This window comes from Felis catus, chromosome E2 (genome assembly GCF_018350175.1).
Source record: "Felis catus isolate Fca126 chromosome E2, F.catus_Fca126_mat1.0, whole genome shotgun sequence".
In the NCBI taxonomy this organism is placed as follows: Eukaryota; Metazoa; Chordata; class Mammalia; order Carnivora; family Felidae; genus Felis; species Felis catus.
Window position 1 is genome coordinate 22558637 of NC_058382.1, and position 19993 is coordinate 22578629.

Below are 19993 nucleotides of genomic sequence, written 5' to 3' on the forward strand. Positions count from 1 at the left end.
GTCAGTTGAGTGGGAGATAATCTTATTATTTACCATTATGATCAAAAAAGGAGTAGCTAAATAAATTATGTCATACCCATACAACGCTCTGCAGCCATTAACAAAGATAGCAAGATGTAAAAAAAAAACATGCTACCATTTCAGTAGGTGTGTATATAATGGGTTAGGAATGCATAAGTCTTTAGATGCAAACACACAAAATGGTATGATCCTGATAACAGTAATGTCTCCAAGTTGACCAAATGGATGCTAAGGGACAGGAGAAGGGATACTTATTTTTCAAAGAAATCCTTTAAATTTTGTGCCATCTCCAAATATAACCTTTTCAAAGAAATGAAGTCTCTCTCCAATTTCCCCCATACCTTCCTAGCCCTAAGTAACCACTAATAGAGTTTTTGTTTTATAGACTGCCTATTCTACATATTTCATATAAACGGAATCATATAATATGTAGTCTTTTGTAGCTTTTTTCATTTACCATATTGTTTTCAAGGCACATTTCTTTTTCTTGCCAAACAACATTCACATTTATCTATTCACTAGGTGACAGACATTTAGGTTGTTTACACTTTTTGGCTATTACGAATAATGCTACTAATATTCATGTACAAGTTTCGGTGCAGACACGTTTTTGTTTTTTTTTTTAATTTTTTTTTTCAACGTTTATTTTATTTTTGGGACAGAGAGAGACAGAGCATGAACGGGGGAGGGGCAGAGAGAGAGGGAGACACAGAATCGGAAACAGGCTCCAGGCTCTGAGCCATCAGCCCAGAGCCCGACGCGGGGCTCGAACCCACGGACCGCGAGATCGTGACCTGGCTGAAGTCGGACGCTTAACCGACTGCGCCACCCAGGCGCCCCTGCATGTTTTTACTTTCTCTTGGGTATACTGCCTAGGTGTGGAAAAGAACTATATGGTAAACTCAATGTTTAACTTTATGAAAAATTCCAAACTGTTTTCCAAAGTGGCTACACCAATTTACATTCCCACCAGCAACATATGAGGTTTGAGTTTTCCATATCCTCTCTAATACAAGTTATTGTCTGTCTTTTTAATTACAGCTTATTCTAGTTGGGATGAAATGGTATCCTTTTGTGATGTGGACTACTAATTCACTTTTGACAAAAGTACAAAGGCAACTGAATGAAGAAAGGATTTGCAACAAATGATGTTAGAACAACCAGACATCCATACGTAAAAATATTGAGACTTGAACCTCACACCTTGTACGGAAATTAACTTAAAATGGGTCACAGATGCAAGTATAAAATGTTCAACTATAAACATTTTATCGAAGAAAACAGGAAATCTTCATGAACTGAGATTAGGTAAAGCATTCTAGATATGACACCAAACACATCATCCATAAAAGAAACAAATAAACTAGATTTCAAAATTAAGAACTTTGCTCTGGAAATAAACTGTTATGAGAATAAAAAGACAAGATGCATCCTGAGGAAAATATTTGCAAATCACATATTTAACCAACAACTTGTATCCAGAATATATGAAGAACTCTCAAAACTCAAGAGTAAGACAAAATACAACCAAACTTTTAAAAATGAGCAAAAGACTTCAACAGATCAAAGAGGATACATAAATGACAGGTAAGTACATGAATCAATGCTCAACATCATTAGCCATTAGGGAAATATAAATTAAAACCGCTTTACATCTGCTGAAATGGCTTAAATTTTTAAAAATAACACCAAATGCTGGTGAGGACACAAAGCTACTAGGGCTTTCATACCTGCTAGGACTGGGGGAATGTTACACAATACAGCTTCTCTGGAAAAGAGCTTGAAAGTTTCTTAAAAACTAAACACACACTCACCATATGACCTAGTAATCTAACTTGTAGGTGTTTTATCAACAGCAAAGAAATTTAATAGTAACACAAAGCACAAAGGTTCATGTCAGCTCTGTTCGTAATTCCAGAAAATGAAAGCAAACCAAATGTCCTCTAATGGATGAACAGAAAAACTGTGGTACGTGAATATAATGGAAAAATACTGAGCAGTAAAAAAGAATGACCTTTTCATACACAGTACAACTTAAGTGAGGCATTATGGTGAGTGAAAGAAGTCAGTCTCAGAAGGTTACAACATTCTGGAAAAGGTAAAATTAATAGTAATAGATACAGATTGTGATTGTCAGGTCTTACAAAGGTAGGGTGTGACCACAAAGGGAAAGCATGAGGGAGTTTGCCCTGACTAGTGTATCCTGTATCCTATATTCTGATAGTGGCAATGGTTAAATAAATCTTTACTTATGTCGTGATTCACGGAACAGTATACCAAACTAAAAAGTCAATTTCACTCTAATAATCTTAAAATTTTTGAAAAAATTTTAAAAAGCTGATCATATTCATGTTAAGTGGCAAAAATGCAAGATGTGAGCACAAAAGAATGGGCCACTCTTAAAGATCATCTCCTTTAGAGACACCTCCTCTGAATCCTTTTGTAAGTCCATTCTTGTCCTTAATTTTGACTACTTTTGAAACATGCAGACCTCCCTCCACCTTCTCCAATTACTCTGTCAACAGTGAGGTAGGTGACTGTGTGTTTAATTTGTTATATTTCTTCTTCCATAAGAAAAATAAAGTATCTTTTCTTAATAAATGTTAGATATCACAATATATCTAAACATTTTCTTTAGTTATTAAAATGAGTATAAAACTGTGTGCGGAAAACAACTTTTCAGAATTTGTAATAGGTTCTCAAATGTAATGTATAGGTATGTATTCTGAAAATTATTTTTTATCAACACTGATCCCAAAAGTCATGTTTGGTCATTTCCCAAAAAACATTTTTAACAATGGAAAATGATTTACCAAAACATGCTTCTCTATTCTAGAGCTCTATTCTACTAGAAGCATTCTCTCATTAATATATGAAGTCATAACTGATTTCTAAAGATTTCTTTGCTGAAATATCCATATGATAATCAAAATGAACAACATTCAACAGACTATGAACTGATTTCATATCAGCAGAGCCACCCTAGTAAATAAGAATGCTTTCCCCACTAAGGAAGGCCTTTAAGAAAGAATTATGCTCATTCTTTTTCCTCTAATGTACATGACTTATTTTCATGAAGTAATACCAAAAGAATTACCATTGCTAGAAATTATATACAGGCCTAACAATAAGATTCTGATTAGTGTCACAAAAGATCAAAATATGTTATCAATTATAAACTTATAGGAGTTGATTTGCAATTAGAGTATCCAAATATAGATCCCACAATTTCACTGAGTAAATGAGTTCTCTAACTAGTACCCACTCAAATGTATAAGAGAAATAATTTCAGCTTTAGAAAACTCAGCCGCTTTTTATCTATATGACCTCATTTATACAGAAGAATCCTCAAAAATTTATTTTCAAACACACATTTAACTAGAAGGTTAAAAAGCAGGTAGGGGTGATATTATACTATCAATTTAAGCTTTATAGAAATAAAAACATAGATATTAAATAAATCTAATTTTAAAATGCAACTACGCTAGAACTGAAGCCAAACCCATCCAATTACAACATGTATATGTGCATATGTATACACCAACAAACAGTATCACAGATAAACAAAACTTAAAGAACCACCTCAATAAAATGAGGCAGAGGCCTCAAATCACTGAACAAGTATAAGGGCCCTGTTTTGGGTAGCAACTTCTCCACACCTGGACTCCTCTGTAAGATGAAAATATGACTTCTTCTAAACCAAAAAGCATGTTTAAAAATTGTTTCTACTTTTGCTAATAGGTATCTCTCTTAGTTCAACAAGAAAAGGAAATTCCTTCTGTGTACTAAAGAATTAAAAGCAAGTTTATGGAAGCACCTGAAACAAATTATAAAATGTAAAATGACCCCAAATCTTATGTCTTCCCAACTTCTACTCATAAAACCACATATTAACAACTTTTATACTTTGTAATTTCTGAAAACATACTAATGTGGGTGGGTTTTCCAACTCAGATGTTCCATTCTCCAGCTTACATTCTCAAATGTTGGTTCTACTCAAACTACCTACAGTTCAACGGAATCACAAATAGTCTGGACTAATACATCATGAACAATACTTTTAGTATCAGCTTGGCACTTTGTGAACTAATAAACATCCAGCAGGGATACATTATTTGTAACTGGTACATACGTTCTTTCCGATGCTCGACTAAGCCCACAGCCTGCTTTGCTGAGCATTTTGCAAACCAATTGTCCCCAAGTAAAACGGTGACTTCATTAGTATGGACAAGTTTTCCTGGCATGAAGGCAAAGGGGCCAAATGGTACCTATTGTTGAAAGAAGGGAGAGAGAGAGAGAGAGAGAGAGGATGGATGTGGGAGGGAGAGAGAGAGAGAGAGAGAGAGAGGATGGATGTGGGAGAGAGAGAGAGAGAGAGAGAGAGGGAGGATGGATGTGGGAGGGAGGGAGAGGGAGAGAGAGAGAGAGAGAGAGAGAGAGAGAGAGAGAGAGGAGGGAGGGAGGGAGGGAGGGAGGGAGGGAGAGGGGATGGATGTGGGAGAGAGGAAGGGAGGCAAAAAAATTAAAAACACTAAAAAATACATTTTATGACACACTTAGCATTAAAAAGCTCTGTGCTGACACTAAGAAAAAATGTCAACTTCATAGAAATTTAACATTAAAGTTACACTAGGAAAACATATACAAAATTGCTTTAGTTTAATAAATCAATGTTAAAACAAGAAAAGCAATCTGCACATTTACATAAGCTTTCAGAGAAATTAGCACTGTCTCTGAATGTTTATACTTTGTGTTCATTCATAAATCTAAATGAAAGCAAACTAATAATGAAATATTAAGTTAATAAAGAATACCTTTGATTAAAAAAACTGAAAATTATTTCTAAAAAAATAACCATTTTTAAACAAAGCTGGAATTAACAAATAGCTTTAATGAGTCTACAAATTTTACAAAATAATTGGGCTAGTATAATAAAGAACAATACATTTACAAAACATTTGGGCTAGTGCAATTAAGAACAAAGTCTTCATGAAAAAGAAAATTCATGCAATGAAAGAATCTAATCCAGGGCTCACAAATAGATCACTATGTCAATACGAAGATCACTCAGACAAAAATCAGCAGTACCTTTTTATAAAAAAATCAATGTTCTAGGATGTAATTCTGTGAATTATACAACATTATGGTCTATTCCTGCTCTGGCTACCAGGAAACGACTAAGTGCCATATTTCTGTCTTAATTACAGTTTTCTAACACAAGTAAATTTGCATACCAAATCTGTCAAATTTTGTTCTAACATTTATGCCATTTGTGTTACCAAAATGTGATAATTTAATATAAATCTGAAAAAAAAAGAAAAAAGTAAATACCAACTATTACAACAATTAGTGGATTGTTTTAAAGTAAAACAACTTCTCTTGCTATGGTAGTTACTTCAGATACTATTAGCTTGTCAATTTGTGAATCAATATACATAAAGCAAAGAAACATCTTACTTTACATAGTATCTTTATAAGAAACAGCATACTACTTTAAAAGCAACACACCAAACATACCATGATATTATAAGACAACTTATCAGGCAAGGTACTGAGTCTTTCTTGAAGAGCATTATAGTCATTATCTACCTTCTTCCTGTTGATGAAAAAATAGCAGATACTAAATGAACACACAAATTAGCAATTCCTCGAGTAGACTACGTATCAAAAGACAAACTAATCAAAAACCCAATTTTAGCAATTTAAATATTAAAGTATTTTTTAATTTTAAAATCCTATGTTTACCAAGCTTAGCAGTGGCATTATTCAACCATACAGTTATCAAAGAATTAAGCCTTTCAAGGACTTTGGTTTTAGAACTAGAACACACGTCTTGAGAATTAGTGTTTCGTAAGGTAGAAGATCATCTGAACTAAATAAAATATGTAAATAAAGGAGATACTACTGAGGAAGGGCCTGATGTTTAGAGAAAAGAGGGACTTACAATGAAGGAAGAAGGGATTTAATAAAACTTGAGGAAATAAGCTCTGGCTGCAGAGCAGAAAGCATAAACCCAAAATTCGACCAGATGCTTCAGTCCTCTGAAACCTTAAAGCTGAAAACTGTGTAATAACCCTTCAGTTATTCATACTAATGTGATTAAGGTGAGGGAGAATCAACCAGGAGCTAGAAAACACTAGGTAGAGGTAATACAAATGTGGCTTTGGAGCCTGTTTCAGGTATACCAAGACAGAGCTACCTAATAAATTAATTTCAAACAACCAAAAGATACAGGAGCAGAGATGGTCATATGTTTCCACATTATGAACCCAGTTCTTACACCTGTTGGAAATGAACAGTCCTTCATGCAGATGCCTGTTTTCAAACCTTCTCTGAAAATTAGGTTTTCAAAGGGTTCTTTGCGAGTATAGGCTGCAGGCTAAACCAGTGTGTGCACAGCAAAATTTTAAAGCAAAGGGGTGTTTCCAACTTACAAAAAAATAACAAAAACTCACCAATTCAGCAAGTAATTTTTAAAAACATGTAGATATTGCCAAACTGAAATTAGAATAAATTGCAACACAGATAATCGCTCTCCAGATAATAAAAATGACTGCTCTAAAAACATCCTGGAATTGATTTCAGTTTACTCCTCCGTGCCCATAAAGCAAGAGGAGCATAATTAATAAAAATTATTTGGTCTGAAAAATATCAAGGAATTTCACTTATATACTATGTTATTCATCCTAAAAATATTCCTGTAGTAAATGTCACTCATCAACATTTTCCTTATTCAAAAAAAGTAGAAGGAAGATGGGAAAACCACAATTTAAGAGAAATCAGATTGCCTTGATCAAAAAAGCAGCAAGCAATGAATTTATCCTAGGTCTTCTGACCTACATTCTTTCACGCGAGCTTTTTTATTTTCTAGTGTTCAAGTGCTTTTGTAAAATGTTCCCTCAAAATATTTTATAAACATAAAATGTCTTTATTCTATTTGTTTAAGGGGGAAAAAAATCATCCTTCTGGATAAGTTTTATAAAAATAAAATGATTTAAAAAGGCTTCATGCCCAGGGCTACATACCAGAAAGAGCTTGGCTTTGAAGTCAGGCTAGGGGGTGAATCCAGCTCCAGTTAAGACTAACCCTAGTCTTAACATCTTCAGGGGTAAAAACCTGAATAATGCCTAACTATCTCTCAGGTTCAAGAGAGAGAAAAAGGGTTTAGCAATAACATCTATGTTGAGTATCTAATATCCTTCATGAGCTATCAAAAAACACCAATTTAAAAATTTTCAAGAAAGACTATTACCCACTAAGGTAAAATTCCATTGTGTTAAATTCATTCAACTTGATACAAAGAGCAGGACTTCTTGAAGTACAGTAGAGCTAAATGTTACCATTCAGGGGGCTTCTGGAGATAGGGTTGGTGTGAGCAATAAATGGGATACTGCCTATAAAGAACTGATTTGGTACAATACCTGCACATAGTAAACACTCATTATTAAATCTAACAAACACTAACAGTTTGTATGTTTTAGATAAGTAATTCAGCAAATGCTCAAGGACTATACATCAGCTTAGATGTCTAAATGTTTCTGCGACTGCTAAAAAGCTAGTATTAGGGGCGCCTGAGTGGCTCAGTCGGTTGAGCATCTGACGTCAACTCAGGTCATGATCTCATGTGGTGGGTTCGAGTCCCACGTCAGTCTGTGCTGACAACTCAATGCAGCCTGGAGCCTCCTTTAAATTCTGTTGTCTCCCTCTCTCTCTGCTCCTCCCGCACAACGCTCACTCTTGTGCTCTCTTGCTTCTCAAAAATAAGTAAAATGTTTTTTTAAAAAATTTTAAATAAATAAAAATAAAAATAAAAAAAGTAAATAAAAATAAACCAAATAAAAATAAATATATAAGATTAAAAAAAACTAAAGTTAGCATTCAGTATGTTTTATTTTAGTAACTACACCTGGAAAAAGGAGACTCCCTAAAACATCTCTTTTGTATATTAAAAGAATAGTAGATTGAACCACTGACGAGATCCATGTCAATATTCCAAATCAAGTATGTTCAGTTTTAAACGTATCACTGATTCTCTCTAGTGATATACTGTGGATATACTGGAGAACAGTTTAAGATCAGAGTTGCTATTTATAAATTCAGAGTTGTTTTCTAAAAATACAAAAACAAAAAGAAAAGAAAAAATTTAAAATGCAGCCCATGCAGAATTATTTTCTGAAGGAAGGCAAGTAGGAGACAAGCAGTGTCCCTGGGAGAAATTATGGCTTGGGAAACTCTCTAAAGGTCCCACTAGTAGAAATATCCAGGATCAAGCACTTTGGTCAAAGAGTTTGTCTATTCTACAAATAGTCTCTCTAATAGGGATTAAATAATCCCATTAAAGATCATAAAGCCTATGCAGCAGAAAATACAAGAATGAATCTAAGAACTATTGTGTTACAGAAGGTAAGTAGGGGATCTTTATTTGCACCAAAATTTGAAGAGTTTGTTTTTTCTATTTTACTACTTAGAAACACATACTTTTTAGACACTGTAGTCATATTTAAATATGTATTCAGAAGAGGGAATTGCTTAATTTTTTTTCAAATGGAAATAAAACACAGATATCATCAGAGATAAACCACTCAAGCCTACTTACTTATAATATATAGACCTGGAGGTCTTCATCATATCTGATACTTACAGATTAGGTTCAGGCTTCGATTCTTAACTTTTAGAAGTTATCTAATAAAGAAGATTTAATTTACAACAGATATCCTCCTGCAATTTTCCTTATAGAAAATAAGAATTCAGGGTGCCTGGCTGGTTCAGTCAGTAGAGCATGTGACTCTTGATCCCATGTAAATTCAAGCCCCTATGTTGGGTATAGAGATTACCTAAAAATCTTTTTTTTTTTTTTTTAACGTTTATTTATGTTTGAGACAGAGAGAGAACATGAACATGGGAGGGGCAGCATGAACAGGGGAGGGGCAGAGAGAGAGGGAGACACAGAATCTGAAACAGGCTCCAGGCTCTGAGCGGTCAGCACAGAGCCCGACGTGGGGCTCGAACTCACGGACCGTGAGATCATGACCTGAGCCGAAGTCGGACGCTTAACCGACCGAGCCACCTAGGCGCCCCACCTAAAAATCTTTTTAAAAGTTAAATAAGAACTAAAGCACTGCACTAAGTCATATGTAAGAAACTTTATAATCTTCTTCTGAATCTTGCTAATCATGTGCTATACGCCTTGAAAAGCACCTTTTGTTTTAAAAAGCAGAAGCAAAGAAGGACATAGCACAACTACAAATTAGCTTTAACCTTAAGGATGAATCAGGAGAAATCCCATAAGAAACACCTTATTTTCATAAAACTGTGAAAAGTATGAGAGCAAGTTAAATGATGTGAATGCTCAAGTATTTACAGGTGAAGTACACTGACTTACTTTGAAATGCATCAGGGAAAAAGGGATTAACGGCTTGAGATAAGGATAGGTATATGATCAAGGTTCACCTACACAATTCTTTCAACTTTTCTGTATGTTTGAAGATTTTCATAATAAAATATTAAAAAGGAGATGGAGGGAATATGAGAGTGAGTCCATATTTTTAATCTTCTTCTTAAATGCAACTGACAAATCTTTGTAAAGAAAAAAAGTTCTATATTCCTTGTTTGAGGGAAGAAGAAAGTCTCCAAACCAACATTCATCTTTATATAATAAAAAAGGAAATAAAATTTAAATAACCGATTGAAATAAGATTTTGCTAATTTTCAACTAAAAGTAGTAAGCTGGAATAGGCAGAAATAGTGACATTAAGCCTGTAGGGTTTTTTGGGTTTTTTTAAATCTCCATTCTCTCTCCTTTACTTAATGCCCTAAACATAAAAAGCAGGAAACATCAAATGATTATTGGGGGGGGGGGGGGGGGGGGGGCGGGGGGGGTTGCGGGAAGGAAAAGGGCTTTACATTCACATTAATATCTGGATTAATCTGGGACAGAGTTATTTTAAGTTTTTAATTTAAGAAATTATAAAACCCAAAGATTCTGGAATCTAAGTAACTATACAATCTTATTTAGAAATGATTTTTAGTCCATCATACCCACATTAGAACTTCCTGTTAAGAATTCAAGAAAATCTTTGTTTTAATTCATTTCACCATTTATTGAGTTTCTCCTCTGCTACCAAGCCTTATGCCATATGCTGCAGGGATCATCACTCAAATATAACATGCCTTGTTTTATTTCTTTGCATTGCTTCTTTGTTAAAAACCCACTAGCTTGATGGATGCCTGGGCTTTTATCTCTAAAATTAAGAAAATATAGGCACAGATTATATACAGGTAAAGAGGAAAGTCTTCTTATTACTAAAGAAAGGAATAATAATGATTTTTTTTCAAAGTATTCTCTTAAAAAGTCTAAATAAATTGTTAAGGTTATATTAAACAATGAAAACATTCTTGAAAGGAGGATTTACATTGTAAAGGATCTACAATTTGGGTGAGAAGGGAGACACATTAAAGATTAAAATGTATCTGTGTTAAATTTCTATTACTTTTTTTTAAATGGTTAAGGCAAAATACCATTAAATGAAATCTACAACAAAATTCAGGCAATATGGTGGCATACTCCTTTTTCTCAACTCTTTATACCTAGGAAATTTATGCTACCAGAAGACACTGATGAAATATTCCATGTTCTTTATACTTATGAATCCAGCAAAAAACTTTATTAGAAACAGATACAAAAATGAACCTAAATATAAATACTTCTAATTTTTCTAAAGTTAACAAAAGAAAATTATCCAAGAGAGACAGATGCAGCTAACATTCTGCTAGATTTCCTCAATTTAACGTCTCAACAATAAGACAACAGAGTACAATGGATTATACACAGCAAAGCTGGGACTAAGGAAATTGTTTCGAGTGTTCTACCAACAAACATGTACATGTGACTTCAGACTTGTCAGTTATCATGGGTACCTGTTTCTTCATTCATTAGTGTTCTTTCACTCTAAGAATAAAATGAGATGCAAATGTGAAGAACATTTAAAAATTACACAAAAACACATCACTCTAAGTGTGAAAGAAATGCCCCAAAGTGATTCCTGGTTCAGTTAGCTTTGGGTGATGAGTATAGATAATTTTAATTTTGTTTATTTTCCAAGTTTTTTACAACTGATACATATTTCTGTACCAAATCAGAAAAAAAGCCTTTCAGAAAAGATGAATTTAGCTACAAGTTTATAACTCACTTAAGCTCTGAATGTTTGTGCCATTCTGGATTCTAATTTATAGGTTTTGTCATTTTGTTTTCAACTTTCTATGCTTTATTTCTAAAGTATATTTCAGAAAAAAGAGGGGCGCCTGGGTGGCGCAGTCGGTTAAGCGTCCGACTTCAGCCAGGTCACGATCTCGCGGTCCATGAGTTCGAGCCCCGCGTCAGGCTCTGGGCTGATGGCTCGGAGCCTGGAGCCTGTTTCCGATTCTGTGTCTCCCTCTCTCTCTGCCCCTCCCCCGTTCATGCTCTGTCTCTCTCTGTCCCAAAAATAAATAAACGTTGAAAAAAAAAATATTTAAAAAAAGAAAAAAGAAAACTTTTTGTATGTTGTTTTCCTAGAGCAGTGGTTCACAGCCATTTAAGGTCACTGATACCTATGAGAAACTGATAAAAACACTAGATTCTTGGGGCGCCTGGGTGGCTGAGTCGGTTGAGCGTCCGACTTTGGCTCAGGTCATGATCTTGCGGTCCATGAGTTCAAATCCGGTGTTGGGCTCTGTGCTGACAGCTCAGAGCCTGGAGTCTGTGTCTCCCTCTCTCTCTGCCCCTCCCCCGTTTGTGCACACAAGTGCATGCTCTCTCAAAAATAAACATTAAAAAAATTTAAAAATAAAATAAAATGATTAAAAAACCCTACTAGATTCTTTCCTGATAGAATAAAAGGCCCTATAATCTGCATATAATTTCAGTAGAAGCCACTCATAAATCCCTTGAGGTCATAATTTTTTTTAAGAGGTCTTGTAACAGAAAAAAAGAGCAATCCTGTTTTTAAATATGTAAAATTCTCAAAAGTATCTTTAACTCAGTTAATTTAAATAAAAACAGGAAAACCACTGCCAATGTAGTCAAGTTCAATATAAATTAGTAAAAATATTAAACTGTACTCATGCCTCAATTTTTTTACCGCCTACATTTTCCTTAGTCACCCTCAAGTATCTTTAGTGTATCAGAATTTAGACTTTTGTACCTCAAAAAGGAACAAGACTTTGGATTATCACTGAGTGCTCCACCTCTTGGTCAAGCAGTTGTTGTCATATTCACACCTTTACCCCCACATGGTACTCTTCAGTGCTTAAAAGTTTTATTGTATATTGTCTTATAAAAAAATAAATTAACATGAATAGAAAATGAAAAACCTCAAAACGCAAGGAGATGTAGCTGTCAAACAATACAGTTAAGAAGAGGATTTTGAAAAGTTATTATGTATGCCAAATCAAATTGAGATGTAGCATCAATCAGAGTCACTGGATTTAAGGTGATGTGGGAAACTGTGAGCCAAACAATGTACATATGAACACCGTGAATAATACATAATCAAAGACTATGTTATAAATGACAAGATGTACTTAGGGATTTTTGTAAAATCCCTTAAAAAATTCCCTTTTATTTAAAAAAAAAAAAAACAACTCCCCTATAAAAAAAATCCTCTATAATGCATTATTTTCCATTTTATTTTCAGAAAACCATCAAGCATTAAACTACTGTGGCTCTTACAAAAATGATACAAAGGCTAGGGGACTACTAGAAGTAACAAATTCTAACAGCAATTTAAAAACCATTAACTTTTTTAAAAAACAAAAGCATTTACAGTTTGACCTTGGTGACATAAATACACATACAGAATTAAGAAGCTGAAGCAAATAAAACAAAATGTTTTAAAAAGAGGGAGAATTAGTTTCTCTTTAGAATTATGAGTAAATTTATCATTATTCTATTCTTATTTCAACCTTTCTATATATGTGTATTCATTTTATACTCAGGACAAAAAATTAAAAACCTAATTCAGATTCTGCTTTTAAAAATATCACCCTAGGGGTGCCTGGGTGGCTCAGTGGGTTAAACGGCCGACTTCGGCTCAGGTCATGATCTCGCGGTCTGTGAGTTCAAGCCCCGTGTCAGGCTCTGTGCTGACAGCTCAGAGCCTGGAGCCTGCTTCGGATTCTGTGTCTCCCTGTCTCTGTGCCCCTCCCCTGATCATGCTCTGTCTCTCTCTGTCTCAAAAATAAATAAACGTTAAAAAAAAAAAAATTTTTTTTTAATGAAAATATCATCCTTAAAACAATTTGGGGGTGCCTGAGTGGCTCAGTCGGTTGAGCATCTGACTTCAGCTCAGGCCATGATCTCACAGCCGGTGGGTTCAAGCCCTGCGTTGAGCTCTGTGCTGACAGCTCAGAGCCTGGAGCCTGGAGCCTAGAGCCTGCTTCAGATTCTGTGTCTCCCTCTCTCTGCCCCTTTCCTGCTCATGCTCTGTTGCTCTCTCTCAAAAATAAACTTAAAAAAATTTTTTAATAAAAAAAAAACATTCAATTTGAATCTTTTTTTTTGCAACTTAATTTGTTTTGAAACATCACATGCAGAAATTCCAAAACTTACTTAACGTCCCACATTCAGTACTAAGGTACCATACCATTAAAAAAACAAAAACAGAAAAACAAAACTATGCAGGAACTTAAGAGTGGCCAAGAAAGGGATTACTATATATGATTCCTCCCTCTGTCCCTTGTTCCTAAGGACACTTTGTTAAATAACTACAGAGATTCCAACAACAGAAGCACGGAAAATCTTCAGAAGTTTGGAAGTTGCTCCCTGCTCTACCGGGGGTGAGGATGGGAGTAGGGAAGACACATGAAAATGAAAAAACCCAAAGAGAAGGCCCTATACAAAATAGTGACTAAAAACTTTTGGTCAGTAAAATGGGAACTATGAAAAACATGGTTTTGAAATTTACCTGACACTGAAAAATGAAGTCATCACCATGAATAAATTTAAAGTTTTAAATGCGTGCAAATCAGTATTTCATAGATTATGCATAATAAAATAAAACAAGTTTTATATAAGTAGATGAAATCAAGTCAGGAAAGCACTGTTTCAGGTAATTCATGAGAAATATACCACAGACTACATAGCACTGTTATGAAACAGCTCGGTGCTTCTGTGGGGCAAAGAATCCCTAAAAACCTCAGACAGAGATAGATATACACATCCATCCATCCACACCGCCTGACTCGAAAGAGGAATCCCAAAAAAAACAAAAACAAAAAACAAATCTTCATCTGTGTTTTTAACTATTTAGGTATGCTTTCTGGTTATTGCCCACTATATACTTTGACTATAGACCGTACCAGAAACTAGTTACCCAACAGTATTTTTTCCTTTGAAAAAAATAACAAATACCAAGTATTTGCTTTAGAATCCCTCTCTCAAAATTCTTATGATGAGCACTGGGTGTCACACGTAAGTGTTGAATCACTAGACTGTACACCTGAAACTATCACACTGTATGTTAGCTAACTGGAGTTTATATAAAAATTTAAAAATAAAATAAATAAAATTCACATGCTCAAGTGTTTCAGCATTTGTATGCCCATATTTAAATCTATTCTTTCCAAAATTAAATATTTGAACAACATAAAATGCCTTTTTCTGTATTTTCATTTAAGTCTGCTTCAAGTAATTTTGTAGGTATCTTTATTACTTAAAACTCTCTTAACATGATTTAAAGGAAGCATGACAGTGAAGTGTTCACAATTCATATGCATCCAATTTATGGTTACAAACAATGCCTAACAGACATATGATGTGTATGTATGTGCCAGGCATCACATGCCATATTTCATTAAATTCTCACAAGTCAACACAAGTAATGGCACTTTTTTCTTGTGGGACATATTCAATACAAGTAAATACCTATGATGCATTAAAAATAACCATAAATTCTTCACTCCTCCCACCAACTGGAGCCTATTTCCCACCTTCTGAATCCAGGCTGACTGTGAGTTCCTTTGACCAACGGGATATGGCCTGGCAGCTTCCATTCTTGCTGCCCTGAGATCACCATGTAAAGTGAACCAGATAGAAGAGCACGTGGAGAGAGAGGCCCAGCTAACAACCAGCACTAGCCGCCAAACTTGTGGCCTATGGGTGAGGCCATTTTGGACACCTTAGCTGACACAGCCACCAAAAGGCTGCAACCACACAACTGAGCTCAAACAAGAGTAGCAGAAGGACAAAACAGGTAAGTCAAGCCCAATATGTACATCCACAGAATCATATACAAACAAATGGTCATAGTTTTAAGCCACTAAGTTTTGGAGTAATTTTATTAAGAAATAATAAATATGGACTTAACAGCTTGGGAAGAATATATTTTGAGTTGTAAAGCCATACTCTTAATAATATCATCATTTATTTTTTAAAAAATCAGTACCAAGACTTATTTGGTAACTCTAAAAATTAGACCTTTAAAAAACAATGAAATTTATGGAAATGAAATAAAGAATAAGAGTTAAGTAATAATTGAGAATGAACTCCAAGGTATAGAATCAAATGAACAGTATACAGTCTGATTTCATTTTTGCCAAAAAGGGTGGGAGAACAATATATAAAAACGTGGGTGAATACACATGCACACATATACCTACATACATATACACACACATATATCCTTTATGAAAACTGTTTCTGAAAAGATTTGCAAGAAACTGGCAACAACAGTTGTTTACAAAGATAAATGAGAAATGGGGGATAAGGGCAGGAGAAAAACTACACACCATTTATACCCTTAGAACTTCCTAAATTTTGAACTATATAAATATACTGACAAAATGGGGCGCCTGGGTGGCGCAGTCGGTTAAGTGTCCGACTTCAGCCAGGTCACGATCTCGCGGTCCGGGAGTTCGAGCCCCGCGTCAGGCTCTGGGCTGATGGCTCAGAGCCTGGAGCCTGTTTCCGATTCTGTGTCTCCCTCTCTCTCTGCCCCTCCCCCATTCATGCTCTGTCTCTCTCTGTCCCAAAAATAAATAAACGTTGAAAAAAAAAATTTAAAAAAATATATATATACTGACAAATTTAAAAATTTTTAGTTTAAATTTTTAAAAGTTTTATGTCTTAAAGATATATACTGTATTTCTAGATGGAATACATTTTCAGATTCATTTCAAAATAGTTGGGGGTGGGGAGAGGGTAGGATAAGCTGTTTAAATGCAAACACTCAGATGACACCATGAGTTGATCATTACTGAGGCTGAGTGATGAGTACAAGTGGATTCACAATACTACTGTCGTCTTTTGTCTGAAATTCTTCCAAATAAAAAGTTATCTAAAACATTAATGTAAAGCTTTAATAACACTGCTTAGAAAGCCATCTCTCCATCATGATAAAAGAAGATAATGGCATGAATACAAAATATTCAGGAATATTTACAAAGCTTTGACAGGTTTTTTTTTTTCTTTATTCATCTGACAATTAAATTTCCAAAAAAGATATCAGAGCTACTATTAATATTTATTGAGAGCCAGTCTGGGTGTCCTACAGACATTATCTCACTCGATCTTCAAGTTAAGTAGTATCGTAGTCACTTTACAAGGAGAAAACCAAGAATCTTAGTAATTCACCCAAGGTTACAGTTAGTAAACGACAGGATTCAAATGCAGGTCTGAGACTCTGAATCCCATGCTCTTTAGGGAAGAATTAAAAAGATAAAAAATTACAGATAATCTATAAACAGAATAATCAGGCCCTGGTGCATTAAACAGTAGAAAGTATATCCATATTTTAATGAGAAAATAGTGTGTGAGTTTTAAAAAACCTTATTTCTGGAGTTAAGTAAAATGAATTTTAAGAAAAAAAAGTTGTACTTAAATTTTTTTAATCTTCACTAAGTTGTAAACCACTGTTAGCTGTAAAAGTGTTGCACAAATTCTCAACTATTAGGCTCAAACATTTCCTCACTATCTGTTATTAACTAAACAAATACTACAAATGTTTCTAGTTCACCAAAGTTCTGCAGTTTGAATTAATTTCCTGGAAGAGATTTCTTTTTTTTTTGGGGGGGGGGGGCATATCTTGTCTGCCCCAGGCCATTTTTACCCCTACACTTCTACAAATATTTTTACTTCCTGTCCTACATTTAAAAAAATAATAAGATTACTTTTGAAGCCTAGAATATTCATTACTTTTCCCTTAAATAATGCTTTAAAACTGCACAAAAAGTATAAACATCACTAGCACCAGAAAGCATTTTTTAAAAATCATGTATTTTGTTTTTCCTTATTATGTATGTATGTTATGTATTCCATGAAGAAGAGGGGCGCTTAACTATATGAATTGTATTTTAGACTAGGCTAAAGCCAAGGGCTAAAGAAAACTGAAAAGCAACATGCTTTTAGAAGCAGTTATAAGACACCCTTAAGAATGGTTCCAGCTTCTGTTCCTGCTTCCTAGCTCTCTGCAAATAGCCCCAAATTATTGTGATTTCCCTGTATAGTGTCTGACTATGAATTCTTCCATGGCAGCGTCGTTCAATTCCAAACAGCAACACAATACTGGCATATGGTAGGAACTCAATCACTGTTTGTGGAATTAACAGAATAAAAATATCATGAGAATGCCACAATGCTCCCAAATAGCTATTTCCTGGCTTTCAGAGGAATAGAGAGACTTTGGTTTCAGTTTTTTTAAATTGCTGAGTTCACTGGCCATTTACATTCTAGCAGTATCAGATCCTCATTAAAAACAAACAGAAAAGTCTGTTTCCCGAGCCATATTAGAAATGATAGAAGAAAAATCATATTTTAACTAGAAAATTTCTTTAAAATTTTTAACATATAAATAAGGTACTATACACTACTTTAAGATATGTGTAGGTAAATATCTAAGCTTCTGTAGTTGGGAAAGCTTTGGAAAACTGGCAACTGAAATTGAGAGTCACATGAAGATGTTCTGAATTAAATATCACATTTCTGTCTGTGTTTACCAGGGCTGGGCACTGCTACAGTACTTGCAAACTAAAATGTTATATATAGCATTTATCATTTATAACGTTATATATTTGGTCTTCACTTACTCAAACATTTATTAAGTGCCTATAATATGCCAAACACAGTAAGAGGTGCTGTGGATTAAAAAAAAAAAAAAAAGAAAGAAAGAAAGAAAATATGTCCCCTGGCCTCAAAGGATTTTCAGTCTAACAGGGAAAGAATCTTGCAAAGCAAACCAGAAGCAAGTTATTCACACATATGCGTGAGTCAATTAGTATCTGTTCTGAGTGAATCCAATCTCTTACTGATTTCCTGAATTCCTTACCAAACCAATAGAGAGAAGTCCACATGAATAAAATTTCCCTGGAATTATTTTTAAAATGGATCTCTTTGGCCAAATTAGTGGGGGTTGGGGGAAAATGATTAATCTTTGGCCAACTACTTACATTTCAAGTTCCAACCTGGACTGAATGTGTAATGAAAAGCGAACGTCCATCATGGAAATGTTGACAGACTTACACTACAGTAGATGCAACTACAACACTGCATTTATTGAAAATTATGAAGTCCCTGAATTTTTATTTATAAAGTGGATATTATTAGTTTTAGATTATTTTCTGCACGCCAATAGTCAGAATTTAATAAGATGATGCGTACAGATTGCACCGATTTTCACTCTTATCCACTGCTTGCAGCCTATGTGCATTTAAACCAAAAAACATTTGATATATACTAACTATAAATTATTTCCTTGGAGATCTCTCAGGCATGAAGAAAAAGCCTCTTAAAATAAATTTAAAATATTATATGCTTGATGGTGTATAACCAAAGGTTTAATCTCACCACTAAAGGGGCAGTTACCATGATTTTGCAATAACCCTGCAGACAATAATCAAGACAGCTCCTGTTGTTCTCTCAGTAAAATCTTCGTAAACACAGCATGGATATATTGTAATTTGAATCTGTAAGATCAACAGCTATATCTCATGACAACTCATAATATAAGATTTTATTCACCATTAAATTGAGCATTTTCCTCAGAAGACTTAGGAAAGTGTGTTATTTACCAAGCATTGTCCTATTAACTAAAGATTAGCACATTAAAATAGATACGCTTTCTTTCTGTCCACACTCTAAAAAAGTGCAGTCCATAAAGAAAGCTCTGGGATGTAGGCAATTAATTAGATTTTTCAAACTTCAGGGAAATGTGGATATTTCCATCATTATTTTAAAACAACTGATTCCAATCATTATTCTACTACAAATATAAGAATATTCCCCAAACAGAGTGCTCTGTGATAACGCATGTTCAAAAATGTCTCAGTCTCTATCTATCTCATAATGATATTAATACTATGCTAGTTTGAAAAAAAGGAAAGGAAAAAAGGCAATTAGAATAAACACAAATGGTGACACAATTTCAGGAAATCAGGGAACACGTAATTCAGTAAACAGTGAAGGACAATATAAATTAGTATCAAAAGCATTCAAAATGGAGATTACTAGAAGAATTCAATTATGGGTTGCAAAAAAATAACACACACTTTATTTAAATACAAACAGATGACCCCATCAGTATTTCAGAAATAATATAAAACCATCTTTCACTCACCAATGCTGGATTTTCTCTTGGCAGTTAGTGACCACCTGTCATGAAAACAGATAACTACTCATGAAAAAACAGGGCTATACACAAAGCTACAAAATCAGTGTATCAGAAAACTAGAACAGTGGCTTTACAGATTTAATAGCATCTCGGTATACATTTTTATTTGTCAAATGCACAGAGATGTGACTGTTAGTTTTTAAGCAGCACACTTTATCATAACCCCTAATGCAGGCTGATAACTGCAGAACAAATTACAGCCTTCCGATTCATACTTTGCTACAAAACCCGCTTCATAACTATTAGGTGACATATGATATAAGATAACTAGTATTTTGTACAATCTACAGACCTGCTTTCAACGTTACATATTTTGTAGAATACGCAAATGT

General features: G+C 34.4%; 1 protein-coding gene across 5 annotated transcripts in view; it reads right to left on the bottom strand.

Annotated features, from left to right (window-relative positions):
- Positions 1 to 19993, bottom strand: part of URI1 (URI1 prefoldin like chaperone) — a 101441-nt gene that overhangs the window by 34626 nt on the left and 46822 nt on the right. For 4 of the 5 annotated variants that reach the window (XM_019819664.3, XM_023245900.2, XM_019819663.3 and 1 more), the window contains 3 exons: positions 19608 to 19642; positions 5539 to 5617; positions 4154 to 4289 (listed from right to left, as the gene is read on the bottom strand). In XM_019819664.3, the coding sequence (XP_019675223.2) occupies positions 4154 to 4289; positions 5539 to 5617; positions 19608 to 19642 (250 nt within the window). Of the gene's footprint in view, positions 1 to 4153; positions 4290 to 5538; positions 5618 to 10191; positions 10227 to 19607; positions 19643 to 19993 lie in introns of those variants that run through there. The other variant, XM_045047089.1, reaches the window with a different exon arrangement.